Source organism: Phoxinus phoxinus, assembly GCF_949152265.1.
Source record: "Phoxinus phoxinus genome assembly, chromosome: 24".
In the NCBI taxonomy this organism is placed as follows: Eukaryota; Metazoa; Chordata; class Actinopteri; order Cypriniformes; family Leuciscidae; genus Phoxinus; species Phoxinus phoxinus.
Genome location: NC_136899.1, coordinates 12,407,328 through 12,435,284, shown reverse-complemented (window position 1 = coordinate 12,435,284; position 27,957 = coordinate 12,407,328). Strand labels below are relative to the sequence as shown.

At 37.2% G+C, this 27,957-nt stretch overlaps 1 protein-coding gene across 2 annotated transcripts in view; it reads right to left on the bottom strand.

The window, feature by feature from the left end:
- cntnap2a (contactin associated protein 2a) overlaps window positions 1–27,115 on the bottom strand; it is a 357,512-nt gene extending 330,397 nt beyond the window's left edge. The window contains exon 1 of one of the 2 annotated variants that reach the window (XM_079601641.1): window positions 26,906–27,115. In XM_079601641.1, the coding sequence (XP_079457767.1) occupies window positions 26,906–26,993 (88 nt within the window). In that variant the 5' untranslated portion in view covers window positions 26,994–27,115. Of the gene's footprint in view, window positions 1–10,879; window positions 11,386–26,905 lie in introns of those variants that run through there. The other variant, XM_079601642.1, reaches the window with a different exon arrangement.
- Window positions 27,116–27,957: the final 842 nt, after the last annotated feature.

The window sequence follows — 27,957 nt, the reverse complement described above, 5'->3', positions numbered from 1 at the left end:
TTAAATCTATTTTTTTTATACATAATGATTTAATATTTTTAAAAAGTTGCCAGTCAAAAGTAAAACTGTTGGATGATATTCTTCATTCTTTCTGGCAAACAACAAAAGATAGTGTGAGTTACAGTACAGTATTTTCTTTTATTTAAAATCCACAGCTCAGTTCTCACTACTCACGAGTACTTTTGAACAAACTACTCTTTTACTCTTACTCAAGTAGTTTTTGGACAATTACTTTTTAACTTTACTCACACTACATTTTTTTGAAAGTAATGGTACTTTTAGTTGAGTAAATTTTTTCAGTACTCTTTCCGTCCCTGCACGTTACAATCAAACCCTAGTAAGTAACAGCTGCTTGTTTCCAGTCGTAATATGAGTACAATTGCTGCATGTATCATAATCAGTTGTTCATCAGTAGCATCTAATGCAAAAAACATGCTCTCAACTCAGACTAATTGGCCAGCCGGGAATATACTTGTGGTATATACACTCAGGATCCATAATCCAAAGCTTCTTTTCAAAAAGAGGTCACAAAGAAGTGGGTGTTATATTCTTAAAACTTTAAACCTAAAATTTCCTTTCTCAAAAAACTTTTCTTTTTTAACTATTGCTCAAATTAGGCCACTGAAATGGCCATCAATGTGTCTGTCTGGATGGATGGATGGATGGATGGATGGATGGATGGATGGATGGATGGATGGATGGATGGATGGATGGATGGATGGATGGATGGATGGATGGATGGATGGATGGATGGATGGATGGATGGATGGATGGATGGATGGATGGATGGATGGATGGATGGATGGATGGATGGATGGATGGATGGATGGATGGATGGATGGATGGATGGATGGATGGATGGATGGATGGATGGATGGATGGATGGATGGATGGATGGATGGATGGATGGATGGATGGATGGATGGATGGATGGATGGATGGATGGATGGATGGATGGATGGATGGATGGATGGATGGATGGATGGATGGATGGATGGATGGATGGATGGATGTTGTGTATGGTAAGAAAAATAAAAATTTGAAAAACAGACCTGGTCCATTTTTGGCCCTTCCATGCACAAAAGTACAATTCCGCCTATGATCTGTGTCCTAGCCGAAGTTACTTGCAGAATGCTGAACAATCCCAATGGAGAAACCTGGGGTTAAGTGTCTGGTTCAAGGGCACACTGATGATCGTGCCTCCCAGTAACTCACCAGTTTATGAATCATCCTTTCTTCGGCTTGAACCTTCACCCTTTAGGTCAAAATCCCAAATCTGCAACCACTATGCTGCAACCACTTCAACCATCAACAAGATAAAGCATCGTGTATGGATGATTTATGGCACCGAGCTCAGCGGGTGAAAGTTAAACCACCCCGCAATTCAACAGAGGATTACGAAACTTCATAGATGAAACTGTACTAAAACTGCCTCAGAGGTCAAGGGTAATGCCCTGGAGGGATCTTTAATTTTAGAGAAGGAGCTGGTCTTCATGCTGCCCTCTGCACTTTCTTTAGAACTTCTGCCACCAATGTTCCAGTTTCATCTGATCACAACATCAAATCACGACCAACACTGGATCAGAGAGATCTGTCATGCTAAAAAAATGATCTCTTCTCTTCTGCTGCTCACCTTGGAGGATACATTTCTCTCCATCAAAACCAAGCAAAGTGAATCTACACTTTTACTGGGTTTGTGTGTTTCTGTGTCAGATATGGCTAAGCTGCAATGAAAGTAGAGAGGGAGAGAGGGGGGGGAATAAAAGACAGAGGATTCAGACTCTTTTATGTGACCCAGTAAGTAGAGGGATTATAGTTCTCTCGATTAGACCGAGCTTAATCTGCCACTGCATGTATACCATTCATCAGCGAAGATAGAGTAAAACTAAAGAGCACAGCAGGGGGTGAGGGGGCGCAGTCAGGGTCTGACATCTGGCTGTAGTAACAGAGGAAAATAATCAGAAGAGAACATACATGAGTGTGTGCATTGGGGGAAATGAAGGATCAGGTGTAACGGGGAAAATGTTCATGGAGCTTATGCTATAGAGATCAAGCAAAAGTGCATGATTTTTGCATGTTTTGCAGCATTATTTCCAGCAACTTCTTAGAAGATATTGATGGCAGTAGTTTATTATAAGTATGTTGCTGTAGTTTATAACACCAATGATTTTGACTACATTTAACATATCTCATCTTGCAAGATGCTTGAAACTAAAACTACAAAACATTAAAATGACCATGAAAAATGAGTGAAAAGGCATAACTTTTTACAGTTTTTGCATGCTTCCTCAGAAATCAAGGGGAATAATTAAAATAAATAATAATAATTAATAAAAATAATAAAAAAGTGACAGCAAGACCCATTTATACATTGAGAGTACTCTTCCCTAGAAATCATAATAATAAAAATAATAAAAAAGATCTTATACAGAATAAATAAATAATAAAAATTACTAAAATAATAAATAAATAATAAGAAGAAATAAATAATTTTTTTTTTTTATTATATATATATATATATATATATATATATATATATATATATATATATATATATATATATATATATATATATGTGTGTGTGTGTGTGTGTGTGTGTGTGTGTGTGTGTGTGTGTGTGTGTGTGTGTGTGTGTGTGTGTGTGTGTGTGTAAATAATTAAATAAATACATTAAATCAAGAAACAAATGAAAATACAAATACAAAATTAATTAATTAAATACAATTAAATTAAATTAAATTTGTGTTAAATTAAATACTGACTGGAGCTGACATCTACATGTTTCAGAGTGCAGAATAAAGGAACATGTTTTCTTTCTCCCTGGCCATCGTGACTATAACAAAAGGAATGTAACTGAACACGTCCTGCATGTTGAGTTGGACTGACATGCAGGGTGTGTGTGTGTGGGGGGGGGGGGGGGGATACCTCTAGGAGGACCTGGGGTAAACGGCCAATAGCGAAGTGCGGTACGCAGCTGTTTAGGTGAGGCACGAGCACGACACAGTGGAGTGATTATCCGTCTGCTGCTGGTGGTACATGATTATCTTTTTTTTCCTTTTTTTTTGTCATTCTACTCCAGTGAGTGCAGGATTAATGGGGCTGATTGCTTTCTGTAGCCCCCCTCTATTTCTCTTCTCTGCTGGTACTTTCTAGCAACCCTGTGGCACAGATTCTACCTCTAAGCCCCCCCCACTCACTCGAATGCAACAGGGGCGCCAACCTCCTTCTATCATGTGGAAACTAATGCCTCCAAATCTGAACAGATAAAATCTAGACGCCGCTAAACTGGAGTTTCAGAGCCGTGTGCGTGATTGTAAATGTTTCAGTTCCAGCAGAGCTTGGCTTAAACACCTTCATGATGTTCCTGCCAGAGACCGATGCTGCCCTTTTCTGTTACCCATGCCCTCGGTCTGATCTTGTCCCGAAGAGTGAACACGCTAAGCTAAATGTGTTTACAACACGAGTCCATTTAGCGATGTGCATCTATGGCTATTGCTGATGCACCAGGGGGTGAAGCTCTTCAGACCGGCTGTACTGGGTCATTTCATTTGTGTCCCAACATCTTTCCTCCAGCCTAAACTTACACAACTGTGATGGAGTGAGAGCTCCGGAGTGTTAAAGGACTCTTAAGTGCTTGTACACTCTAGTGGCGATCAGGAAGTGAATGTGCCCTTCACAATCTCACAAGCAACACCACAAACATCTTTGTGGCATTCTAACCTCATTTCGGCATGATGCTTAAAGGAATAGTTTGCCCAAAAATGTTAATTCTATCAATGTTGTCTTATCAAGACTTTGAAGTCACACACTTACTCAACATATGGTGCTTTTTGATTTGGGATTTCCATTTGATTTGATTGTATTTCAAAAAATATAAATGTGAAACTGCTACTTTTAAAGTAAATATTTATGCCAATGTATCTGCCTGATAAATTTTACTATATATTTATTACAGCATGCACAGCAATTCAAAACTGTCAGTAAAAATCTCACCATATTGTGTTCAAGACAAGTATTCTTCAAACTCGTGATAGTAAAGGCTTACTGAATCCTCTTAAATGAGGTCAAAACAACCAGACAACCAGATGTTTAAGTGGTGCATGGATAAATGTGGCAATAGCATTGTGGAAAAAGTATTTTATGCTCACCAAAGACTGCATTTGACCAAAAATACAGTAAAAACTGTATGTGAAAATAATATTGCCATTTAAAATATCAGTTTTTCTATTTTAATATAAAAAAATGTCCTTAATTCCTGTAATTCCAAAGCTGAATTTTCAGCATCATTGCTCCAGTCTTCAGTGTCCCTCAGAAATAATTATAATATGCTGATTTGCTGCTCAAGAAACATTTCTTATTATTATCGATGCTGAAAAAAGTTGTTCAGCTTGATATTTTTTCTGGAAACCGTAAAAAATTTTGCTGTACAAAATAAAAGCATTTTTATGTTAAATAGAAGTATTTTGTAAAATTATAAATATATTTCCTCCTGTCACTTTAACCACAGTAATGCACCCTTTTTGAAAAAAAACTTTTTTTTCCCTATTGACTCCAAACTTTTGACCAAAAGTGTATTTGTCCTTTTTTAATCCATATGCCGTATTCCCATATTATTTAGTGATCTCATTGTGATTGTGTTTGATATGAGTCTCAGTTTACATGCAGACAGCGTGGACACTCATCCTATAAATAATAAAATCATAACTTGTTTAAACAGATCAATGCACAAATGAAGGTCTCACGGCTGTTTATAATATATTATTGAAATCACAATTCCATTTGGTAACTAATAATTGTTACGAAGCATGGCCTGAGAAAAGTAATTTAGCTCAAATTACCAGATTTTCCAGCCACATACAGCTAATAACAATAGCATCCTGACACATAGGCGGCAAAGCACACAAAAATAATCCAGTGGGCTCTCGATTGCTCTGCATGTTTAAACACCCCCACCCCTTTACTCAGCCAAAGGCTGGACAATTATCCATAAACATAGAACTGAAACGCAAGAAATAAGATGTTTAACAAGTATGACATTAAAAAGCAATCTATCAAACAGCCTTTGCAAAGCTGTTCAGTGATATTTCAGTGAATTAGATGAAGCATTGAAAATAATGCCACATGCCACCACAGTGGCAGCCTTAACAAGCCTCATTAACATAAAATACCTCTGGAGCTCTACAGCTCCACCGAACGATAGATGGCTTTATTATTTGGGCTGTATGAAAAAGGAGAGCGTGTAGAAAACGACTGGTGAATATAGCACACGGCTGCTAAGCAACAAATAGGGGCGGGGTACTTTTGGTGCCTGTTATCCATCAAAGTAAGCCTGCCGAATCCCAGCTTCACCTGACTGCTGTACCTCGCAGCGATCTGGTTTCAAGCTATTTACCCCTCATAGAAGACTAAAACGATAACGATAGTCCACCCAAAAAAGACATTTCATTTATTAACCCTTATGCCGTCTCAGGGATGTCTATGACTTTCTTTCTTCTGATGAACACAAACCACATTTTCAAGAAAAATAATCCATCTCATTGAGCCTTTATAATGCTAGTGTACAGGACCTCCAAAGATGATGTTCAAAAATCATGCAAAATGAACAGGATGGTAATCAATACAACCCTAGTTGATGAATCAATGTCTTCTGAAGCAAAATGATAGGCGTGTGAAAAATACTAATATTTTATTTTGTTAACTGTAAACAATCACTTCAGGACAACTGTCATACCGGTAAGTCAGAGTATTGTAAAACTTGCACAAGAAGTGAAGTTCTTTCACTTTATGAACTTTGTGTGTGTTACGATGAGGCAAGGACGAAGCGGAGAGAGAATCCACATGCACGCACGCACTACTTTAATGACACAAACAACGGAACAGCTACAGCAAACAACGACCGACAACCAACAACTAAAGCACAGAGGTATAAATACACAGGCAAACAAGCTAAACAAGATAACAAGGGGGCGTGGTTAATCAGAAACACCTGGGGAGACTCATAAACAAGAAAAACTACAAAAGGACTACTAACATGGGACAAGACAGGGGAACACAGACGTGAATCATGACAGTGTGGCACAAGTTTCATCACACACAACATACTGACGTTTATGTCAAGCGTGAACTCATAAACCCTTATTTGACCAATGGCTGGAAGCGATGGTTTATAGTTATAAAAAAAATCTCCCACAGAGAAACTGTCTATTTTTTTGTGAATTGTGTCCTCCAACCTAAATTTTCATAATTGTTCTTTTTTTCCTATTCTATATGGTGGATAAAAAACCTTCACAATCGCATGTTTGCAGACACACGATTCTGATGACGCGTGAAATTCAAATGGAGGGCAAGAAGTGAAAAGCTGAATGAACGACATGAAGGGAAGTCCATACTGGTTTAGAAAGGTACAAACAGAAAATCACAACATATGTTGGACGTGATCCTTATGTTATGAAGAGGAGCGATTTTTCTACTGAATTGAAATACTTGTCTGCCATCGAGGCGGTAGATTTAGAGAATGTAAAGCTGCTGTCATGCCGTCTTGAGTTCTAGTCTGTTTTGTTTATATCGCGCTGCCTGTCTGCTAGTGAGTTTAGGGCAGTATTTTGATTTTCTGTCATGATTGTGAATAATGTTGCCATTGTAGGTCATTCATGCTGAATCGAGAATTGCCATAGGAACTCATTATTCAGGGAGAAAACTGGACTATGTAATATGCTTTTCCGCCTTTTCTACGTGTAAAAACACTAAAGGAAGCAGTTTGAGGAGGTGACGGGGAGAGGCCGGATAGCAAATCTAGTAATAATGTCCCTGATTAAACCCTATCACTCAATAAAATAATCAGTGTCTGTCCGCTGAAAGTGACCCTATCGGATACTCCTGTGTTGTGAAAGTGAATATTTACAATGACAACAATAAACCTTCAGTTATATTTCACATTTTCAACAAAGAAATGGATCGACTTGTCAGCTTGTTGAACTTTTTTTTTCATGGTAACTAGCATTATCAACATTGTGAACGGAATTCTACAAAACTTCAGTGAAAACATCAAATGATCATGTAATGCGATAAAATAGCTTCTCTTCACTGCAAACGATACCATGAAGAATGTGAATATTCAACCAATTCAAAAACAAAACAAAAAGTAATTATTTAATTATCCGTATTAATTTCAGTTTCAGCAGACACAAAATTACACTTTAATACATTCAGACAATAAAGAGTCCACTATATAATAAAGTTAAACTATGTTCACTAGACTAGGAAATTTTCCTAACGGTCAAAGTTGTCGCGTTATAAATTTATAAAATGTATAATTAGGCTATTTGTTGGGCAAAATAATGGTTTGATCCTTTTGTGTGTTATCTTTTTACATTTTAAATAATTTCAACCAATTTACAATTTACACTAGCCTGGGAAAATCCTGACGAACTTCCGGCAAATTTGAGATTTGCTCTGAAAGTCCGTCTAGCCAAGAGCCCATTTCCAATTTTTTCAAATCGAGGCACCAATCACAAACGCTGAGGTGGGCTTTACACGATGACGATCGCTCTGATTGGTTTTAGGTCTATCCAATTTCACCCAGAGGCATTTGAGCGACGTCCGTTGGTGACGCCCCTTTGGAAATGGGCTGTAAATGAACCTTCCCCAGACCCACTCTCAGTTACAACTGAGAAGGGTCTGGTGTCAACCAAGCTAAATTTACACCATACAGCACAAAAACATCAACGTGTTTTATATACAATTTTTACGTTTTTTTTCTGAGCTACAGAATATCGCTGAAAAAGCTCTATCATTTTTTTGTAGACACAACTTTAAAGTCTCAATGTAACAGAAGTAGCGACACATTTATTTCATATTGTGACTATCCAAGTGAAATTAATTATTAAAAAAAAAAAAGGGCAGGGACTTGGTTCTTTACATCGGTTGTTGACAGGATGGAGGCGGATCTGAATGTGAGCTTGCAGTTGATAGTAAGCAAGGGGTTTAAGCGGACTACATGAACAGAGAAGTCACATGTCACCAGAGAGAACGTTAAACAAAGTTTTTAAAAAATCAAATTAAACAAATGCATGGATGAGTCATTCACAATAAGATCAATACCATGTGTTTAGATAATACATAGGGAGAATTTTAATATAAGGCCAAAGTGTGTATAGTACAGAAACTGAATCTCAAAAAAATAATGCTACCTTGAGAAGCATCTACTTGAGTAGTGTGACAACCAGGCCTGCCTTCCGGTTTAATAGTGTGCCGTTTAATTGATGTGGTCTGTTCTGTAGCTACACTAACCCTTGAGGTTGTTTTCATTTCTTGTGTCTGTTTGCTCTGAAGGAGAGGTGAGGGGTTTTTAATGACTTGCACCTCTTCAATACATCATACCTGAAAATATTTGTGCTCGGGTCTTGTTCGAGCGACTGCCATAGCAACTGTTCACAAAGGTGCTCTACGGGACTGTGAGTGATGCAGCCGAGCACATCACAGTGAGCCGTGCGCCTTTGAAGAGCTGGAGAGGCAAAGTCAGGACACTACCAGCACTTCAGTGATTCACAAACACACACCTCTATTATTTACAAGGAGCCACGAGGTTATTTACTGCCTGGTAATTCTCAGTAATGAGGTATTTACTCTGGTAACATGATTTCCCAACATAGGGGAGCTGTGTGAATCTCAATAGCTTACAACATGTCTGAAATTCTGATGATTTACCTGGTGCTTTAACTGAAAATCTTGCCCTCCACTATAGCACAAAGCATGTCATGTCTTATTTTTATGGACAAGTGCAAGATTTTTTTGTGACTAATGATAATCATTGCAAACAAACCATGCTGACTTGTTTTTTTTTAATCATTTTATTGTGCTTTTTTGACTTGTAGCGTTGTGTTGAAAAAAGTAGCACAAAGGGTTTTGTTAAAATCATGAAAATCTGACTAATTCCGTGTTTAGGCTAATTGTGTGCATCTACCAACCCTGAAAACGTGAAAAGTGACAACTGACAACCCAGTAACTTTGTTTTGTTAAGCTTTTCTCTGCAAGCCGATCTGATATCGCTCCCCTTCTGACGTAGGAAGTGGATCTTATTATAATATTACGCCCCTTAATCTGCACATTTCCACCCACGGCACCGCCATTTGGTTTACGTAAGCGACAACAGTGTAACCAGTTCTAACGCAATGGCAAAAGTTCGAGCAAAGCATGCAAACTGTTCTGTCGTTGGCTGCACTGAACACTACTTGACCAAAAAATGTCACAGATGTCTTATAAAGGCTTCAGGGAACTGTGTCAACTTGTGTAAAAGTTAAACATGACAGTACATGCAAGTCGATGAGATTAATCAATGTAACTCCACAACAACTATCCATGTATCCAGTAACCATTCAGAAACATCCAGGTGCAGTCTAAAAGTTGTAACCTCTTCCTGAGTCTCTCCATAAGGCTTCACTCTGCTACTGGTTATTTTTGAGATTTTGGATGAGTGAAAATCGATTTGACAAGCTATAATAAATGATCGGGGGGTATTTTGAGCTGAAATTTCAGACACATTCTGGGGACACCATAGATTTATAATACATCTTGTGAAAAGGGGAATAATATGTCACCTTTAATTCCACCATCACCTTTTGTTTTTGATGGGGAAAAAAAATTATTCCTTTTAGAAGGCTTACAACAGTGCAAACAACCAAGCTAACACATCTACATATTGCATAAGTAAACATGCAATGGCCAAAATATTGTTTTAAACTCCCTCACTGAATTACAATGATTTTAGTAAACATCTAGCCAGACATACACCTCACCTACACAAATAATACAATACAACGCAGAAGAATTGCTGTTGGCCCACACCTCGAGAGAGAGAAACAAACATTTAAAAAATACCATCATCTGTAAATATTCATAGTTTGATGTTTGCTCAGAGCAAGTGGAAGGCAGTCATAAGCTGACCTAGTTGTTGAAGTTAAAATTCTGTAACTTGCTGATTTGTCTGAGGTACAATACACAAGGGTACCGCTTAGTGGGAAAAGAAAAACAAAGAAATGCTTATGAACAATGTGAGTCTTTTGGGATTGTGTTGATTCACATGTACACACGGGCACGTAGAATATAATCATACAGCAGTCATTTTTCATAACATGAAGAATACCCAAATGGGAAATAGAAAATTGTATTCTCATAGTCGTTTCTAGATGCATTATACATTACATAGCTATACTAGTAGGGATCACTTTAAAATAAAATGATTCTACATTCAGACTTACATACTCTAAAATCAATTAGACTAGTAGGCTATGAGGCCTCATACTACTCATTCTGTTCTACTAACCAGTTACAACTGGGCAATAATCAAGACAGTTTCATATCCACCCAGATCAGATGCACTTTGTGTATGTGTAAGTGGTTAAAAACTAAAACATATCAAAACCAGGCTGCCTAGCCTATTCTCTTGAATGAGGCAACATGTCAAAATTTCAGTGTCATATGCCAGTCTAACTGCATCAAATGGAAAGATACATCTGTTGAGACTTCCTGATGAATAATGGATAGGACTGAAGAGAAGCTTTAGGCCTGATCCACACGAGTCCCTCATGTGTAGGAGGCTGGCCAAGGACACCTAACGTTAGCTCACCTCACTCAGCTTCCCGCTCAAAACACAGACAAACCAGGCTAACAAAATCAACTTAGCGAGCAACATAACAAATCGCGTCTCTAACGATTGTATTACCATCCGTACAATTTTCTCGCATTCATTACTGGGAAAAATCCGCTATAAAACGATTTTAGATGGTATTAATGTACTGTACATATTTAAAACACATGGTACTATTGTCAAGTTTTAACGCGCGCTGTTTTGAAACTCCTTGTAAAAAATAGTGTAGCCTACCTAACGCTGCTATAGTGTAGGACTTCATGAAGACCATCTTCATCGCTGGCAAACGACAGGATACAGGATTTGGATGGATGGTAGGTATATTCCACTTTTCCAAATATTCCACAATTCACATAGACTAATGCCTTTTTTGCTTTCTGTTAAAAAGTACCGGTAGTCAACGATTCAATAATTGAGTGAACTATCAGAATGAATCTATTGAATCTATTTATATGGCCGTTGTGTCTTGTGTTAACCGGTTTGATTCAAAAGAGTGATTCAGTCCCGAATCGGGCATCGCTAGTTTTGATTCCCAACAAACGAAAGAAATACGGAACGCATGATTGCTGAGGGGAAATGTTTCTCGTGTCGGTATAGCTAAAATGCCTCGTTGTACCAGAGCGGTTTCCTATTTTCTTAAAGGAGGAGATTGCAACTTGGGCGTCTGATTCTTTGGAAAACGCGTAACTGTCTGTCACATGTGCAGTGTGAGCCAATCATACATTGACCCCGACGTCAGTGAATCAGTTTTACTATGGTCAATCCGGGTAAATCGGTCACATTTCGACATTTGCAGATTCCGTTTAAATTAATGGAATTGGAATTGGAATTGGAAATTATTTATTTGAAACAGGGACAATGCACAAATGAACATTAAACTTGTCAAGCAAGAAAATATGTCTTGGGCCAGGTTATAGCAGCAATTGCTAATTTCCACCTGTAGTCCCTGGGCAGGTACAACGAATTAAAAATACAAATAAAATAAAGATACTGATTTTAAAATAGAAATTTCACGAGTAATGAATAAAAATGGTGTCCATTATAATTACAAACTGGCAGGTTTGAAACAGAAACAGGGAGGCCATCAACCATCAGGCAGTTCAGCAGCATCTCCAGCACATCATGGTACAATCCAACTCTAAACACTCAATCATACACACACACATACACACATACAGTACATATACAGTACACAACAAAACACATTTTATTACAGATGTGTGCAAGCTTGCTTGCTTAACAACCAGCTTTTTATTAGGCATGAGAAGGTGCGAGAATCTGCACATAGGATATGCTCAGTGGGAAGGGTATTCCACTGCCTCATGGCCACACATGAGAAGGAGGAACTCCCAAATTTAGTTTTACGTTGTGGGAAGCTACATTCCCCCCTTGTGACACTTCTAGTTGTTCGTACTGTTTTTTCCGAGCAGAGTGTTACAAACTTTTTCAGAGGGGGAGCAGTAGCACTATATATGATTTTATGTAGCAAAGACAAATTTGAGTGTTTTATTAAATTATCAAAACTAAGTAGATCATATTTGACCAGTATATGACAATGATGATAATTACGTGTTTTTTTATCATGGATTTTAAGGCAATTTTTATATATAGATTCTAAAGGTTTTATAACTGTTATATATGGGTAGTGCTGTAATATGAATTACACCTGTCGTAAATGTAAATTAGGTTATTATAATATCAATACTTTCTTAATAATGAATTAGTAGTTAGTAATCTGTTTTAGCCTACTTTTATGAGTAAGAAGCATTTTATGTCCCAGCAATTAAAAAGCAAAGTGGCATGTTAACATTTCACATTCAAGATGTACACACTCTTAACCAATGGTTTTTGTCTCATAAATAATTGCATATGCGCATGTGCAATTATTTATGCCCCTTTATTCACAATAGGCTAGAACACTAGCAATGTCGGGTAGGCTAGGTAATGTTAAAAGACAGGAAAAGACTGTAAAAAATTACTAAAACTATGTATCCAGTTGTACAATGATGTGATTTAAAAAAAAAAAAACATCTAATCCAAAGGTCTGGTAATTATGCATATTAAATTTGAATGAATTTGAAAATTGAATTTCTCTGAACATCTTTTTAGTCTTCCAAGATGACAACCTTTGACTGCTATATATATGCACTTCTGGCAGCTCATATTACAGTATTTTTTTTTTCAGATTTACCTGTAGGTACTATAACCAAACATAATTAAGGGGGGAAGCCCCAAGGCATGAAGTTGATTGAAACGTCAGAGCTTTGTATAATTGGATAAGGGGCTTGATTAATTTTCTCCCACAACATTAATAGTTACAAAATCCATATTTCAAAGCAGGCATTTTAATTGTATTACCTACTTCCATTTTGAGTTATTTATTAATTACAGAGTTGACCTCACTGTTTATTCTTAACCTGCTGCAATATCAGTCCAGTGCAAACAAGCATCTCTCTTTAGACATGAGCTTCAACTGACAGTAAATGTACTGTGTGTGCTGTAATCCCTGAAATACAATCAAGAGCTATTAAAACTCAAAACCAAACAAAACATATTACCTTGAGTTCCAGACAGCTTTAAATCTGTGCATGATATTGTATAATAACCAGGGTGTAAGTTTGTACAACATTTCAGTAACCACAAAAGTTAGATTTAGAAGTTAACACATTTCACATGGTGCCAAGTATAACAACAGATGGTATGTGAGTACTTCCTGATATCAGTTTTGGGTGGTATATTTAAAAAAAAATACACTATAGCCTATAGCTTGTAGTTATAGTTAGGCTATATGCAGATACAGTAGGTCTACTTTGGCAGGTACTCCCAGCAGACACACATTTTCAATTAATGTGGCTTTGATACCAATATTTTTTTACATTTTTAGGCTTTCTTCCCTACTGGCAAAAAGGAGCAGAAATTGAAAGGTGTTTTTAATCTTCTCCCTGTCCTCTTTAATAGTATAAAACAGCACAATCTCAGAATACTGAAATGTATGAAAGTCTCATATATTGAGGACTGGAATAAGCAGTACATCTTGACATTCATATATCAAATGTGTTTACATATTCAGAAGAATCGTGTTTCTCCACCACGAAAAGGAACAACGATACATAACTCCTAACAAGGCACATTTGAGACAGATTCACGCAGGGGGGTCCAAATATGTACCAGAGTTAAGTGTGTTAATTTATGGCTGTTTGCTAGAGAGGGGGCAGAGATTCCCCTGAGACTCCTGCTACAGCAGGTAGTGATATATTTGAATAATAATGCAGAACTACTTAAACTTGGTCCCGTGTGTGGTTAAACCTGGATGTGCGATTAGCATAGAGACTTGGCACAGGTTTGAGGAGGATCTAAAAAGACTGAATGAGAGCTGTAGGACACATCAACCCTTGCAACATTTTTAGCAACCCAGGCCCAATGAAAAAAAAAAAATGCCTGTGGTGACATTTCTGCAAAGTGATATTACATTGCTGCTTCTTGTTACGTTTCATGACACTTTGAGTGAGTGGCGCTTTAAAACACATTATCAGTTTTATCCAAAACTGATTAACATGAATCTGGCAACATTTTATTACCTGGGTTGTTGTACGAATTGCAGCAGTTCGTAAATGAAATGTGGCTCTTAAAGTGCGATCAGTTTTATCTGAAATAGATGAATGTGAATCTGCCAATGGTATTTTTGAGTCGGTTGTTGTGCAGTACAGTACGTATCGCGTATTCCGAAATGTAATATGTGAGTAGATAATGCTCTATCGTACACTAATCCCTACTCTAAACCTAACCAATAGTGTTAAAACAAAAACAAACATAAGATAAAAACTTCTTTTTTTTGTAGCAACCATTCCTTTTTGTCTGTCTACACTTTTTGAGCACTGACAACATGTGTTTTATGGGACTTGTAAGAGCAATGCTGTACTACGTCAGAAAAGCCATACATATATCAGCATCAAAATGTATTACTTTATAAATCATGCAGTACTGTAGAATTGTTTTGAGGTAATAACATAGTATTGTGCAAGAAACCTTGCAAAAATAAGCTTTGATTATCAATAATATGCCCCTGCCTGTAATCATAATTTGTGTGAACAGGAATAAAGGTTGTTGGTTTTCTATACTTCTAATGTTAATTTCAGCTGGAAACTGCAGTTAATTATATGCATAGGTAGGCCAAATTTTTTGAGATTTGGAAAAATCTGCATTGATCCTGAACAGCAAGCTGTTAGACCAGCACATCACCACTCTTAAGCATAATATGCTAATAATCATCAAAGCGCGCAGCGGACACTAAACAGCTTGCTTAATGCAAATTACGCATCTTTATTCTAATCTTAAGTTGTGGTGTTAATTATCTAGGTCTGACAGGGCCTGCACTTGTAAACAGTATGCTTGTGTGCTTTCATCGACCGCTCGCTAAGTGCCACTGGTCATCTGGACAGGTTAGAAGGTGCTACTGTCTGTTATTGCATGAGATAGTGGTGCACAGTTGAGTACATCCCCCCTACACACACATACATGCTCTCTCTGTGAGGCTACGTGTAACACATGGCCCTTTAGTAGTGTACTAAGAGCCTCTCCATCTCCCATTATGGCTCTGGCTGGCACATGCTATCCGCCAACTAGCGCTTCTCTAAAAATACCCCGCACTGACCAAGCAGGGCACTCGCTTGGGATACATCGACAAGTATAAACAAGTCAAGAAGCCTTTTTTAAATGTTGCCCCCCATGAGAGAGATAAGCAAGGCAGCACTGTTTACTTAGCAAATTAGTTTGCAAGCTAATGGGCAGCTACCCCTCTAGCCACCCTAGTAAATGATATAAAGCCATAAGTGGCTCTCAGAGCTTTCGAGTGAGGGATAGTAGAGCCCTTCGAAATCCTCCACATGTCTGTCTGTTTATGTAGCCATCAAAAAAGGTACATGATGACTGGTAAAGCTAATGGAAAGAGCTCGAAAGCATGATTTGAATAAGTAGTTTGAAAGCTAGTTTGTTTTGCAAAGTCCACACAATTGTTTAATTGGATGCAGAGCTACAGTACGCTCACAGCTATATTACTTTAGAATAGTGAATTGCAGGTCTGTTCGACAGGGAAATAACAACACTAAACACAACTGATCAAATGTAAACAATCATATATAGTTTGATAGCAAAATGAATGGGTATATCAATTTTTAAAAGTAAGAATAAAATGTATATTTTTGTTGTTGGCTTCTAAAGCTGTGCATCCAGTAAAACATTGTTTTTGGTGCAAACTATTCTGTCACTTAGTAGCAGCTAGATTATGCATATGCCAATATGGACAGGTTGTAATATGACACCCTCAAACCATGAACAAAACTACACAAGGTACATTAAAATATGACCCAGAGTACATTATATTAATGGTTTATGTCCACCACAATGCACATTTTGTGCAGTGAATTCACCAAAATAGCAGCTGGGTTTCCATTGAGATATTTGTATGCACCTTTTGAGATTATACTTACAAATTTATGAATGGAAACACCAAGATTTTAGTACAATTTCCAAATAGTGTATAAAAATTATATGTATATTATATTATTATATGTATATTATATTTTACTCTATTATGAAAAGAGTGAAACAGTGAATTGTGAAATATTATTATTATTTAGTGATTTCAAGAAACAATGGAAGCTTGTTTCCGCCACGGAATATCTTTGAACAATTTAAAAGATAATTGTGACTTTTTATCTCACAATTAATTTTTTTCCTCGCAATTATGACTTTTTTTCTCGCAATTATGACTTTTTATCTCGCAGTTCTGACTTTTTATCTCGCAATTCTGACTTCAGTTCTGAGGGGGAAAAAAGTCACAATTACCTTTTTATTTTTTATTCAGTGGCGAAAACAAGCTTCCATAAGAAACAGTTATTATTATTATCAATGTCAACAGCTGTGCTGCTTATACCATGATATATATTTTTTAAGATTCTTTTTTTAAAAATCCAAAAGAACAGCGTTTATTTGAAATAGATTTTTTGTAACAATGTAAAAGTCTTTACTGTCACTTTTGACCAATTTAATGCATCCTTGCTGAATAAAAAGTATTTTATTGTTGTGTGTGAGTGTGGTTTGCCTTTTTATTGAGATACAGTTCAACAGTACAGAGAATTGATAGGAAGAAAAGTGGAAGAGAGAGGGGGACACAAGCCAGGACTCGAACTCGGGTCACCCGCAGCACAACTGCGCAATATGTCAAAGCGCTGCCCTTGAGGTTATTGGCTCCGACATAAAAAAATATTAATTTCTTACCAAAAAAAAAAAAGTGACCTAAAACCTTTGAATGATAGAGTATGATTTTTGTACTGTGTTGGGTCGCCACTTGTTTCCCAGTGTAAAATCTGTGAGCTGAAGTGAAAAGCAAAAAAACACACCCCTTACAATTTTAGTATAAAAAACCAAGCAACATTTAAAGATCACAACAGTCTTGTTGTTTCTCTTCAAGCAAGGACCATTTGCAGCTGACATCTATAGGAGGGAGATAATTTCCTGCTTTACCTCCGAGGCGGCCACAGCTCAGGCCCATTGACATTCAGCGTGCAGGAGGGAAGAGTGCAGAGACTGACATTAGAGACAAGGAAGAAAAGAGAAATAGGAGAACTCTTAGGCAAAAACCCTCTCCTCTGCATGAAGATGCAATCTGCATCAGGAGCATATGGGGCGAATTCTCCCCACGACCGCCTGAGCCAGTCCACTGCACTTCAGGTTTATTATAGGGACCACAATGAAGAGAATGAGGGGGGTACTGTCATTGCCAATCACAGGAAATGACAGTACTGCCTCGAAACATACAGGCAGCACTTTTGTTTTATTATGCACGGCTCGCTTTGATTTGTGCAGGGCGCGGACTTGGAAGAGCCGCTCTATATCCCAGCACTGGCATTACACCAAAGAATCGCATGGGTCGCAGCACTCCGCACGGCATAGTGCATTAGTAATTGTCCCATAGATTAATTCATGAGCCTGAGGATAAATCACCAAGTAGTAGACTGAGAGATGAACTTTGGTGCCATTCGTCAGATGTTTGACATGTATTACTGAGCAAAATGAAGAGCAGATGCAGAGCATGAAAGCGCACGTGAAGATCAGAGAGGAAGAACAGAGGGACTCAAATTTACAGGATTATGAGCACTTCTGCAGGGCAATCAATAAGAATTCATTCCGATAAAATATTTAGAAGAGCAAAAATGACTAAATATCTGTCATTGGACTGGGTATTTGATACATCCAGGCTGCATTTTTAAAATGACATGCTGATGGGTTGTGCCCCTGAAGAATAAGCAGAGTATGCCTTTGATGAAAAATTCAATTATAAATAAGATGTGATAAGAAGAAGAAATTTGATTTCATTTTGATCCAATTAGATCTCTCGTCTTGCTCTCTAAGAGCACAGTTAAGCATTCTGTAAAACTTCAAATGTAAAAGTTTGAAAGTTTGTCACCCACGCATGACCGTGTTCGATACAGAACTGCACATCTTCTTAACAAATGCCAAGCATACTAGCACCACTAAGCATCGCAGCTTTCCTAATATCCCCCTCTTCTCTCTGACTGAGTTATTTAGGGGATTAGCAGACCATTATTTGTATTTATTTATTTATTTATTTATTCATTTATTCATAGTGCACTTTGTCAAAGCTTAGCAGAGAAATTTTTCTGGCTGCGATTAGATGTGCCTTTAAAATATGCAAAATATAAAAGTGGGTCTATGTAGACAAGAAGTTAAGCCTTCTCAAATTTTACTCATTAAGTGTTCAACTGGCGACATGAAAAAAAATATATATATATATGTGTGTGTGTGTACTGTGTATCTATATATAGTATGTACACACAGTATATATATATATATATATATATATATACACCCCAAACTTTTGAACGGTAGCCTATATACATGAAATCTAAATTACTACCTTCTTATTGTGAACAATGCATTGGTGCGATTGGAACAGCACTTCATTACTTCACTTTTACGTTGTTTGTTTATTAACCACCATGGGTATAATCATATGTTGCAAATAATGTGTAATGATATGCTTATGATGAGAACAACCAGAGTAAGATTGTTTAATTTAAGCTTTAGGTGTCGTTATCTTGACGTGATTTTATATTTTGTGGATTTCAACGCTATACAGGTTTTGGCTGGATACTCTGGCACAATGATATGGATAATCTCCCCTTGAACACTCCGATTATTATTGCGGAAATGAGGCTGCATATTTCCCAAAGGTATAGGAGTGTGTTTGTTTAGTGAACGCAGCTACAGCATGACAAATTCCCTTCTACAGAGGCTACAGTTTCTAAATCTCTAAGCTTGCTTACTTTTCCTAAACGCATACACACATATGGACATTTGCCCATCCCTCTTTCACCCTGAGATTTGCTCCAATTTCCATCATCAACATTTCTGGCCATAGTAATCCAAGGTCATTATTAGAGAGCAGACCGTTAAACCCTGGTAGTGACATGTATTGTGAACGGCTCATTTCTACATTATGTGCTGGATTTCATTATACCCGCATCCAGTGGCGGGATAAGTGTCCTGCCTATGTGCCAGTATAGTGACAGCTGTCTTTTTAAAAATCTTAGCATAGAGCCTTCTAATGTGGCAGTCAAAATTATAATTTTTTCATTCACAGCTGTGATATACAGTTTAATTATAAATGTACTTCACTGATGTCTTTAGAGCACTGAATATTTGGTCATATTTGTCTTCTAACATAAGCTAATAAGCCGTCGAAATCTCAGAGCATCCCCAAAACATTATCTCCACATCTCAATTAGATCATATTTGGCTTTCATAAGAATCAGCTTGTTTGGTTGTAGCCTCAGGGCACCCAAATACTGTTTCTTTAACATCTATTATGACTCAGTTGTTTTCATTTGTAACTTCCCCTTGTGTATCGTGGGTATAGCGCCCTATATTCAGTTTTTAAAAAGTCTCTGACAAGTCCATTGAATCTTGAATAGAATACATAGACAAAACTTTGTATATTTGTATCTATCTATCTATCTATCTATCTATCTATCTATCTATCTATCTATCTATCTATCTATCTATCTATCTATCTATCTATCTATCTATCTATCTATCTATCTATCTCTCTATCTATCTATCTATCCAGCCCGGTCTCACCCCAAAACGTCATATACTGACGGGTCTTGACCATACGTCAACATACGACGAAAAGGGTACCCCTATAACGTCAATATGAGACGCAGACATAAGCGCACCAGCAGCGCCTCCTAGCGGTACCCTACGCATACCTAAACCCAACCATACCCGAATCGTCACACATGGACGTTAAAGGGTACCCTTTTCGTCGTATGTTGCCGTATGGTCAAGACCCGTCAGTATGTGACGTTTTGGGGTGAGACTGTGTTATCTATCTATCTATCTATCTATCTATCTATCTATCTATCTATCTATCTATCTATCTATCTATCTATCTATCTATCTATCTATCATATACACACATACACACATATATATTTGCGTGTGTGTGTGTGTGTGTGTGTGTGTGTGTGTGTGTGTGTGTGTGTGTGTGTGTGTGTGTGTAAGGTATACAGATACACTTCAGGAAGAAGGTAATATTATTATTAAATCATGCAGAACACGATCTAATTGCATCTTTTTGAACATCATTTTGCACAGCTTCTAAATATTGTTGGGCGAGACCACAGAGGTTTAGTTTAGTCAGAATACATGAATACATACACTAGAATAGAATATTATAATAGAGAAAGACTATTTTTTTGCCTCCCAGAATGTTGAGGTTACATCTCCTACCAGCAGGGGGCAACTGCCCACACTAACCAGTCAAACCTTGACCCCTGCAGTGAAACTTGATTGTTTAATTAAACATGTAAAATGAATAAGATCAATACATCAGGGTGTGTTCAAAACAAGTTCATGGGAAATCAGTGTAGTCATGGCACTTAAAATAATAGCACTATAAATAATAGCACTATATTTTTACTAACACACAAACATTGATGCAGGATTAATAATGTATTTGCTTCAAAGATGTTGACTATATGAGACTGTTTTTAATTTTGACACTGAATGTACACTGTTATCACAGCGGCATGCCTATGAGTTGGGAGCGCTTTCACTTTATTACTTGCCTGCTTTTTAAGAGACCAGAGCAAATGCACTCGGAGTAGCAACCACTGTGCTATTAGATGAAAAGCTCACTCCTGTGTCTAGAGCCTATAGTCATAACAGCATCTCCACCGCCTGGAGAAAAGGGAGAGAAATCGTGTGTGTGCGCGATTGAATACTTCTATATGTGTGCGTTATAGAAGTGTGTGGGTGAGATAGTGAGGAATAGCATATGTGTGTGTATATAAGAGAGAGAGTCAGACAGCGAGCAAGAGGGGAAGAGAGAATAACAAGATATTGGTGTGTGTTTGTCTGTGTCATTTGAGGTAACATATGGAGGAAAGCCGATCAGACACAGCTCAGGTCTGGCAAAGGAAATATTTTTGATCTCTCAAATGCTTATCAAAAAATATTTGGGGGTCTATATGGTTTCACTGATGTGAAGGAAGCCCTTTTTAACCTTTAAAGCTACACTGTGTAATTTAAGTTGATTTTTAGCACACACAAAAAACACTTTGTTCTTTCAATTGATATGTGCTCATTAATGTATAATTACTTCTACCAACTAATCAAGTATTCTCATAAACGTAGAATCTGCCATTTATAATACATACGAGCGAGTTGCTCGAATGGCGGAGGCCATGTTGCGCCTCCATCTTGAAAATACATTAGCCAAAGAGGGACATACCTAGAAATTCAAGCTTCACCTTTCGCGTTTTTACACTCAGTGGCACCGTGACGAATGCGAGGGGGAGATTATTCGCGACTGCCAGCAGATTTGAAATATTATGGCCACCGTAGGAGTTAAAATGAAAGCTTGTATCCACTTCATATGTAAAAAAGGAAAAAGGTAATTGTGACTATATTTCACCATTACATCGTAAAAAAAAAAAACTTTAATTCTCATAATTGTGATGTACTGTATATCTTGTGATTCCAACTTTATTTCTAGTAGTTAACTTTAAATCTCACAATTGTGACTTTACAGCTAACAACTTTTCTCATAATTGAAACTTTATCACAAATTCAACTTTGTATATCAGAATTGTGACTACTTTTCTCAAAGTTGAAACTTTATATCTCACATTTGTGACTTTATTTCCTGTAAATGCAACTATGTATCTCACAACTGCAATTTATACCTCACAATTGCAATGCTTTTTCCTCATAATTTCAACTTCATATCTCATCCTTCCGACCAACTTTTCTTTTTTACTGTGATATTGTTATTTTGATTGCAACTTTAAATCATTGCAACTTTATTTCGCACAATTTCGACTTTGTATCTCAGAAGTGTGACTTTAATTGTGACTGTTGCTAGTAATTGTGACTTTATATCTCACATTTTCAACTTTATTTCTCATAATTGCAACTATTTCTCACTATTGTGTTTTTATCTCACAGTTGCGACTCTCTCAAAATTGATATTTCATAGCTGGAACTTTATTTCTCACAATTGCAACTCTGTATCTCAGGATTGTGACTATTTGTCTCATTATTATGACTTCGCCTTTAATTGTGACTTTATCTCTCACATTTGCAACTTTATTTCTCATAATTGAAACTTTATTTCTCACAATTGCAACTTTGTATTTCAAATGCGACTAATTTTCTTTTATTTGTGATGTTATCAAAAAAAGCACTTTGCCCCATTGCTTATTATTCCAGTTAACCGGCACTACATCCTTATTTTCATACTGAGGATTTTTTTGGTTCTTATTGCTTGTTTATTCTTATTCATACTGCATGTGTGTATTGTCTCTTACTGTATTGTGCATTATTGCTTTTGTGTATTGTTCATTCTTACTGGTTTGTCCTTTATTGTGTATTCTTTATTTATTTTCTTTGTAATTGATTGTTCCTTTATGGTTTCTTTTTTTCCAAGACTCTCTTTGTCCTTTTTCTTTCTTTTTTCCTTTTTCTTTATTTATTGTCCTTCCTCCCATGTCCTTCTGAGGAATGGACAAAATAAGTATTTCATTGTACTAAAGTACATATGATAATAAAGATCTTGAATCTTGTTATATCTTGTGAATAACTTTATTTCTCAAAACCATGACTTATTTCTTGTTTTTTTTGCAACTTTAAATCACACAGTTGTGGTTTTCTATCGCACATTTGCACTTTTGTTCTCACAATTGCAACTTTATTTCTACAATTGTGACTTTTTTTGCCTGTAATTCTCCCTATATATCTTATAACTTTTTTTACATTTTCTTCTAACTGCGACTCGTGACAACTGCATCTTTCTACATTGACAACCATTAAATGTATACCTCACAGTTTCAACTTCATTTCTCAGTTGCAATTTCATATCTCAAATTGTGATTTACACATGTTTCTACAGTAAATGTGTACAGTCCCTATAAACAAGGTCACACTGCTGCATTTACATATACATATACACTAGAATCATGCAAAAAGTAGTGGATAATCAATAACATACATTAGGGGTTTTATCTAAACTGTCTCGACCTACATCCTCATATCTTCTCTGATTATTCTCTTGTAACATGATTGCTATACTGACTAATATAGAAAGGTCTTGATCACCACCACACAAACTGCATTTGCTTAATGTCAAAACGAAAACAAACTGAATTTTAAAAGGTCAATTTGACTTTCTGGCCTTGTGTACAAACTTATCTTGATTAATACAAGACAAACCGCTTTGCTAGAGAGCGTTTCCGCTTCAAATCAATTTCATATCAGTCATACAAAACTAGAAAGGCAGCTCATTAGGAGGATTGTAGAAACCGCGCACCTCCGCCAAAGACAAATGTTGTTATTTCAGCTTGGCACTGCGTTCAAGTTGTTGTTTAAGGTCCCTTAATACCCAATTTACTAACAGAAATAAGTGAATTAATCTTTCAGGGACTGCCTGCACAGATGCCTGCCATTTGCTTTTAAGTGGGAAAAGTGTAAATGAGACATCATAACAATTATAAAGACAAAGAAATAAACATCTTTGGCATTAAATTCACCTTACCAAGTAGCCTTAAACACAGCTGCATCAACCTTGTTTTGTAAGGACAAGCAAATTGGCTTGAAGACAACACAAGCGTTGCAACCTGAGGCAGCAAGTCTTGTTTTCCCACAGGGTGTGCAACTGAAGAACTGAACCAGACGAGTGGGTTTCATTTCAGTGTTTTCCTAGCATTGTATTGTCTAGGTCTTAATTGCTATGCTTTTTGCAAGTCCTTTGTTTTTCTATCTGTCAAATAAACCCATTTAGTTTATTATGGGTTCTAAGCAATTGCTGCATCTAACAGACAGAAGTACGGCGTTATTGGGGTGACATCATATAGCCAAAGAAGATATTAATAAATAACATTTTGTTGAGTAACACAATTTTAATTAGCGTCTCGAGACGAATCTCAGTCAGAGGAGTCTCGCTCGCTGAGCAACATCCACAGTGACATGTTCACATTCCACTAAGATAACTTTGCTCCCGATCAGGTCATCGAGCTGCCACTTTGACTCGGTGTGGCTGTTACAGAGAGAACCAAATCTGACAGCGAGCCGAGCCGGTCGTGTACATGACGTGATTAAGGAAATCACACTAATCACGCCATCCATCGCCTGGACTAATTATAAATGAGTCTGCCTTTTTTTGCTGCGGTGAAACTGAAGGGAACAAGAAAAAGCTCCATCTAACTTTCATTCTCAGCAGCAGTCCCTCACATAAGCCAGATCAATCCAGTTACCTCTTCTTTTTAATCAGACCTGCGAGAGCTCGTAGGGAGATGGATGTGTATATCAAATGCTCCGGTGGTCTTGGCTAACAAAGAGAGAAAGAGATTTCAAAAACCTCTGCAGCTCAATTAACATTTGCGAAATTTATCTCAAACCTCCATCCATCTGTCAGAGGGAGAATCAACTACTAGTTTCTCTCCCACATGTAGCCACAGAGCTGGAAAGATTCATTTAAAAAAAAGAAGAAAAAAAAAGAACGATCTTGTTGATTAATCATTGTTTTGGCACCTTTTATTCAAGTGAGTCTTGGCTGCTTCTAATTTTGGTCTATTAAATGAGTGACTATTCCAGGCTGTTAATCTTATTATTCCTGGCTACCTGAAGTCAGTCCGGGGCGATAAACCTTTTCGCTTACTTGCATGTCTGTATAGCGAGTGTGTGCAATAAATCAGTATCGGTGAAATCAGTCATTCATAATTCTCACGGTCGAAAAATGGTTGACTATGAACTGCTTTAGGTGTTGCTGCAGAACAAACATGGATTTTATATTATAAGACCTACCATCCAATTATTTCTAAGAACCAATTTCTCCTTGACTCTATTGATTTTGCAGTGCTAACTCTCTGCGAGGCAATTAGCCAAGTAATTAAATTATGTAGTAATATTAAAGTGGTGGGCGCTTCAGGCTATATTAAAATCCATGCCTAATGCCCAACATTGTGTGTGTTGCAAAAACTTTTTTCTTTCTTTCTTTTAAAAATGTGTTCCAAATATATTATTATTTCTCTAACAGCCTCATTTTCATACCCCCCCCCCCCTCCACAAAAAAAAGACATAAAAAAAAAAAATACGGTAAAAGCCTTTATGTTTAATACATTATAGAAGTATTTATAGTGCATGAATTATGCCTTGTAATGCACATTATGATGCATTGTATGATTATTGTAACCACTGTTAAAATACATTTATCCATTGCTACACCTTTAGAAAGTATGTTTATGTGCATTAAAACACACGACAAACAACCAGTTTCAGATGTAACAAGGAATCTGCAGATATAATGCATATTAACTTTGGTTGCAACTTTATTAACTTTATTCACCAATAAATATCACAATGAAGTATTTCAAAAAGATTACACTTTCACTGCAACAAGAACAAGATGACAACACTTTGGATTTGTTCATCCAATAGTCAACTTTAAGAGTTGAACAGACGCTGTGTTGACAGTCAAGGTAAAGCGTCATTGTTAAGGGCGGCTCAGCAGGGAATCCAGCAGTTCTTTCAGTCTGTCTTAACACATGATTCATAAAGCTACATTCTGAAAATAAACTGCCGGTGTGTTCAGATGTGGCATGTGATGCATTTGAACATCAGAAGTCCTATTGTAATGGGAAAAGCTGGGAGTGTTCTATTGCAACATCGTCCGTTTTCAATGAGCACCACCAGGGGGGAAAATGTTAAGAAAGTAAAATTACACATCTGGTTTATTATGATTTGATTTGTGATCATGTTAATGGATGGTATAGAATTGGTATCATCCGAGTCAGCAGGCTCTCTTGTTTAGTTTGATATATAAAATCCACACAAGATTTGTATCTACATGTGACAATAGCAATATCATGCCTGACAGAGAAGGATGTAACACTTTTCAATCTACAGTATCCCCCTATGGTACATTTCACATTCATTTGGTTAACACAAAAATAATTGTGAATAACACACTTTTGTTTTTAGAGTTGTTTGCCTGTGTTTTATGTATGTTTTTTTTTTATTGCAGATTATCCCAATGTTTACAATTTTAAAAATGTATTCAAATGTATTTACAATAAAATTGCAATATTTTTTTTTTGATTAATTAAATACATTTATTTAAAAATGTATGCATGTTTGATTACCACACCATTCATAAATGTAATGTTTTCTGTTTGTGTTGGTAGTGGGTTGGTTGTAACCTCAGCACAAAGTTTAAAGATAAGCAGTACATTTATTATAAACAACTTTAATCTGAAGCAAATGTGGAATATTACATTAAAGTTTTAGTTACAGACGTGTTGGAACAGTCCCCGGTTTCCTATGAATTTCACCGGTCTGGTTAGACAAAACTGAAACGCTGTCGTACTTTTTTGCACCGAAAAGCTTATAATGGTCTTGTCTTTTAGGTTAAATGTCATCTGCACTGAAGCACCACCTAAATATATATCACAGACTCGAATGAGTGTTAGTCCTTGCCGACCGTGATAAACTGCAATGTAATATAATGACCACAAGACCAACATGTAAAGCAAATAATGCAAGTTCTTCAGAAGAATTCATAACTACTACACCGGTTACATCTGTGGAGTAAATGCCACCGGACTTCCCTAACGCACGCCAGCGTGCCAGATGCTTCCCGCTGCCCACTGCAAAAGAGCTAAGAAATCATCTTTAACTTACGGGATGATGAAGAAGCTGCTTCACAGATGCTGAGGTGGCTTAAAATCCACAGCAAGAGCTTCAGTCCGGTCCCGGTGGGTGTCTGCATCTTCGAGTACAGTGAGGTCAGTTTTCCTTCTCGCGCGCGCTGTCCGGAAGAGCAGCTCCACAGAGCGAAGCCTCTAAATGAGCGAGACCCGCACTAACCGACGCTTCTCGGCTCTGATACTCAGTGTGGATATATTTATGCGCAACAGTCCGGCTTTTTAACAACAAAAGACTACAGTGAAGCACTTTAACGCGGTATTTCAAGCCATGTCGAAGCGCGTGGCGCCGTGCGCTTCAGTATGTGACGCCTGTCTCGCGGAGGTCGCTGTCCAGGTGCTGAAGTTACTACACGCAGCTCGCGCTCGTCCATATAAACACGGAACCCCTCTCTCCTCCGAGTTGGTACATTCCACGAAACAGTGGAGCAGCCCTCGCGGGACAGGGGCCATTGCTTTGAGCGCCTTCTCATGGGCAGCAGAGAATAGATTACATTTGAATGAGAGTCGCTTTTATGTTTATAACTAAGGCTCTTTCTGGAGGACTGCTGATAATGGGCAAGATCTTGGCCGTAGAGTTCACTCAAATTACAAGGGCGGTCATACGATAAGTAATTATAATGAAATGCTACTGCAGAACTATACATACAGCTCCTGTACAAACGGGTCCGCTAGAGGGCCAGTGGAATATCTACAGCGTGAGAAAAATAATTAGTTTTTAGGGCTGTCAAAGTTAAGATATCAACTTGAGATACTGTAATCTCAGTGTAAACAAATCCCAATCTTGTTTCATTCTTTTTTAAGATGGTTGGAAATCCATGATTATTTTATTCTTTTGACTCATTTGACTTTCTTTAGATTATTTCAAATCTGCATAATTTTATGAGAAAAAAATGTGTATTTCTAAGTGTTCATGTCTTGTTCTTCTGTGGCTCTGAAACAGTATTAATTGAAAAATGTTCTTTATGTTACAAATCAATTTATGTCTTTTGTCACCTTTTTCTATGTGCTGGAGTTTATAAATCCTTT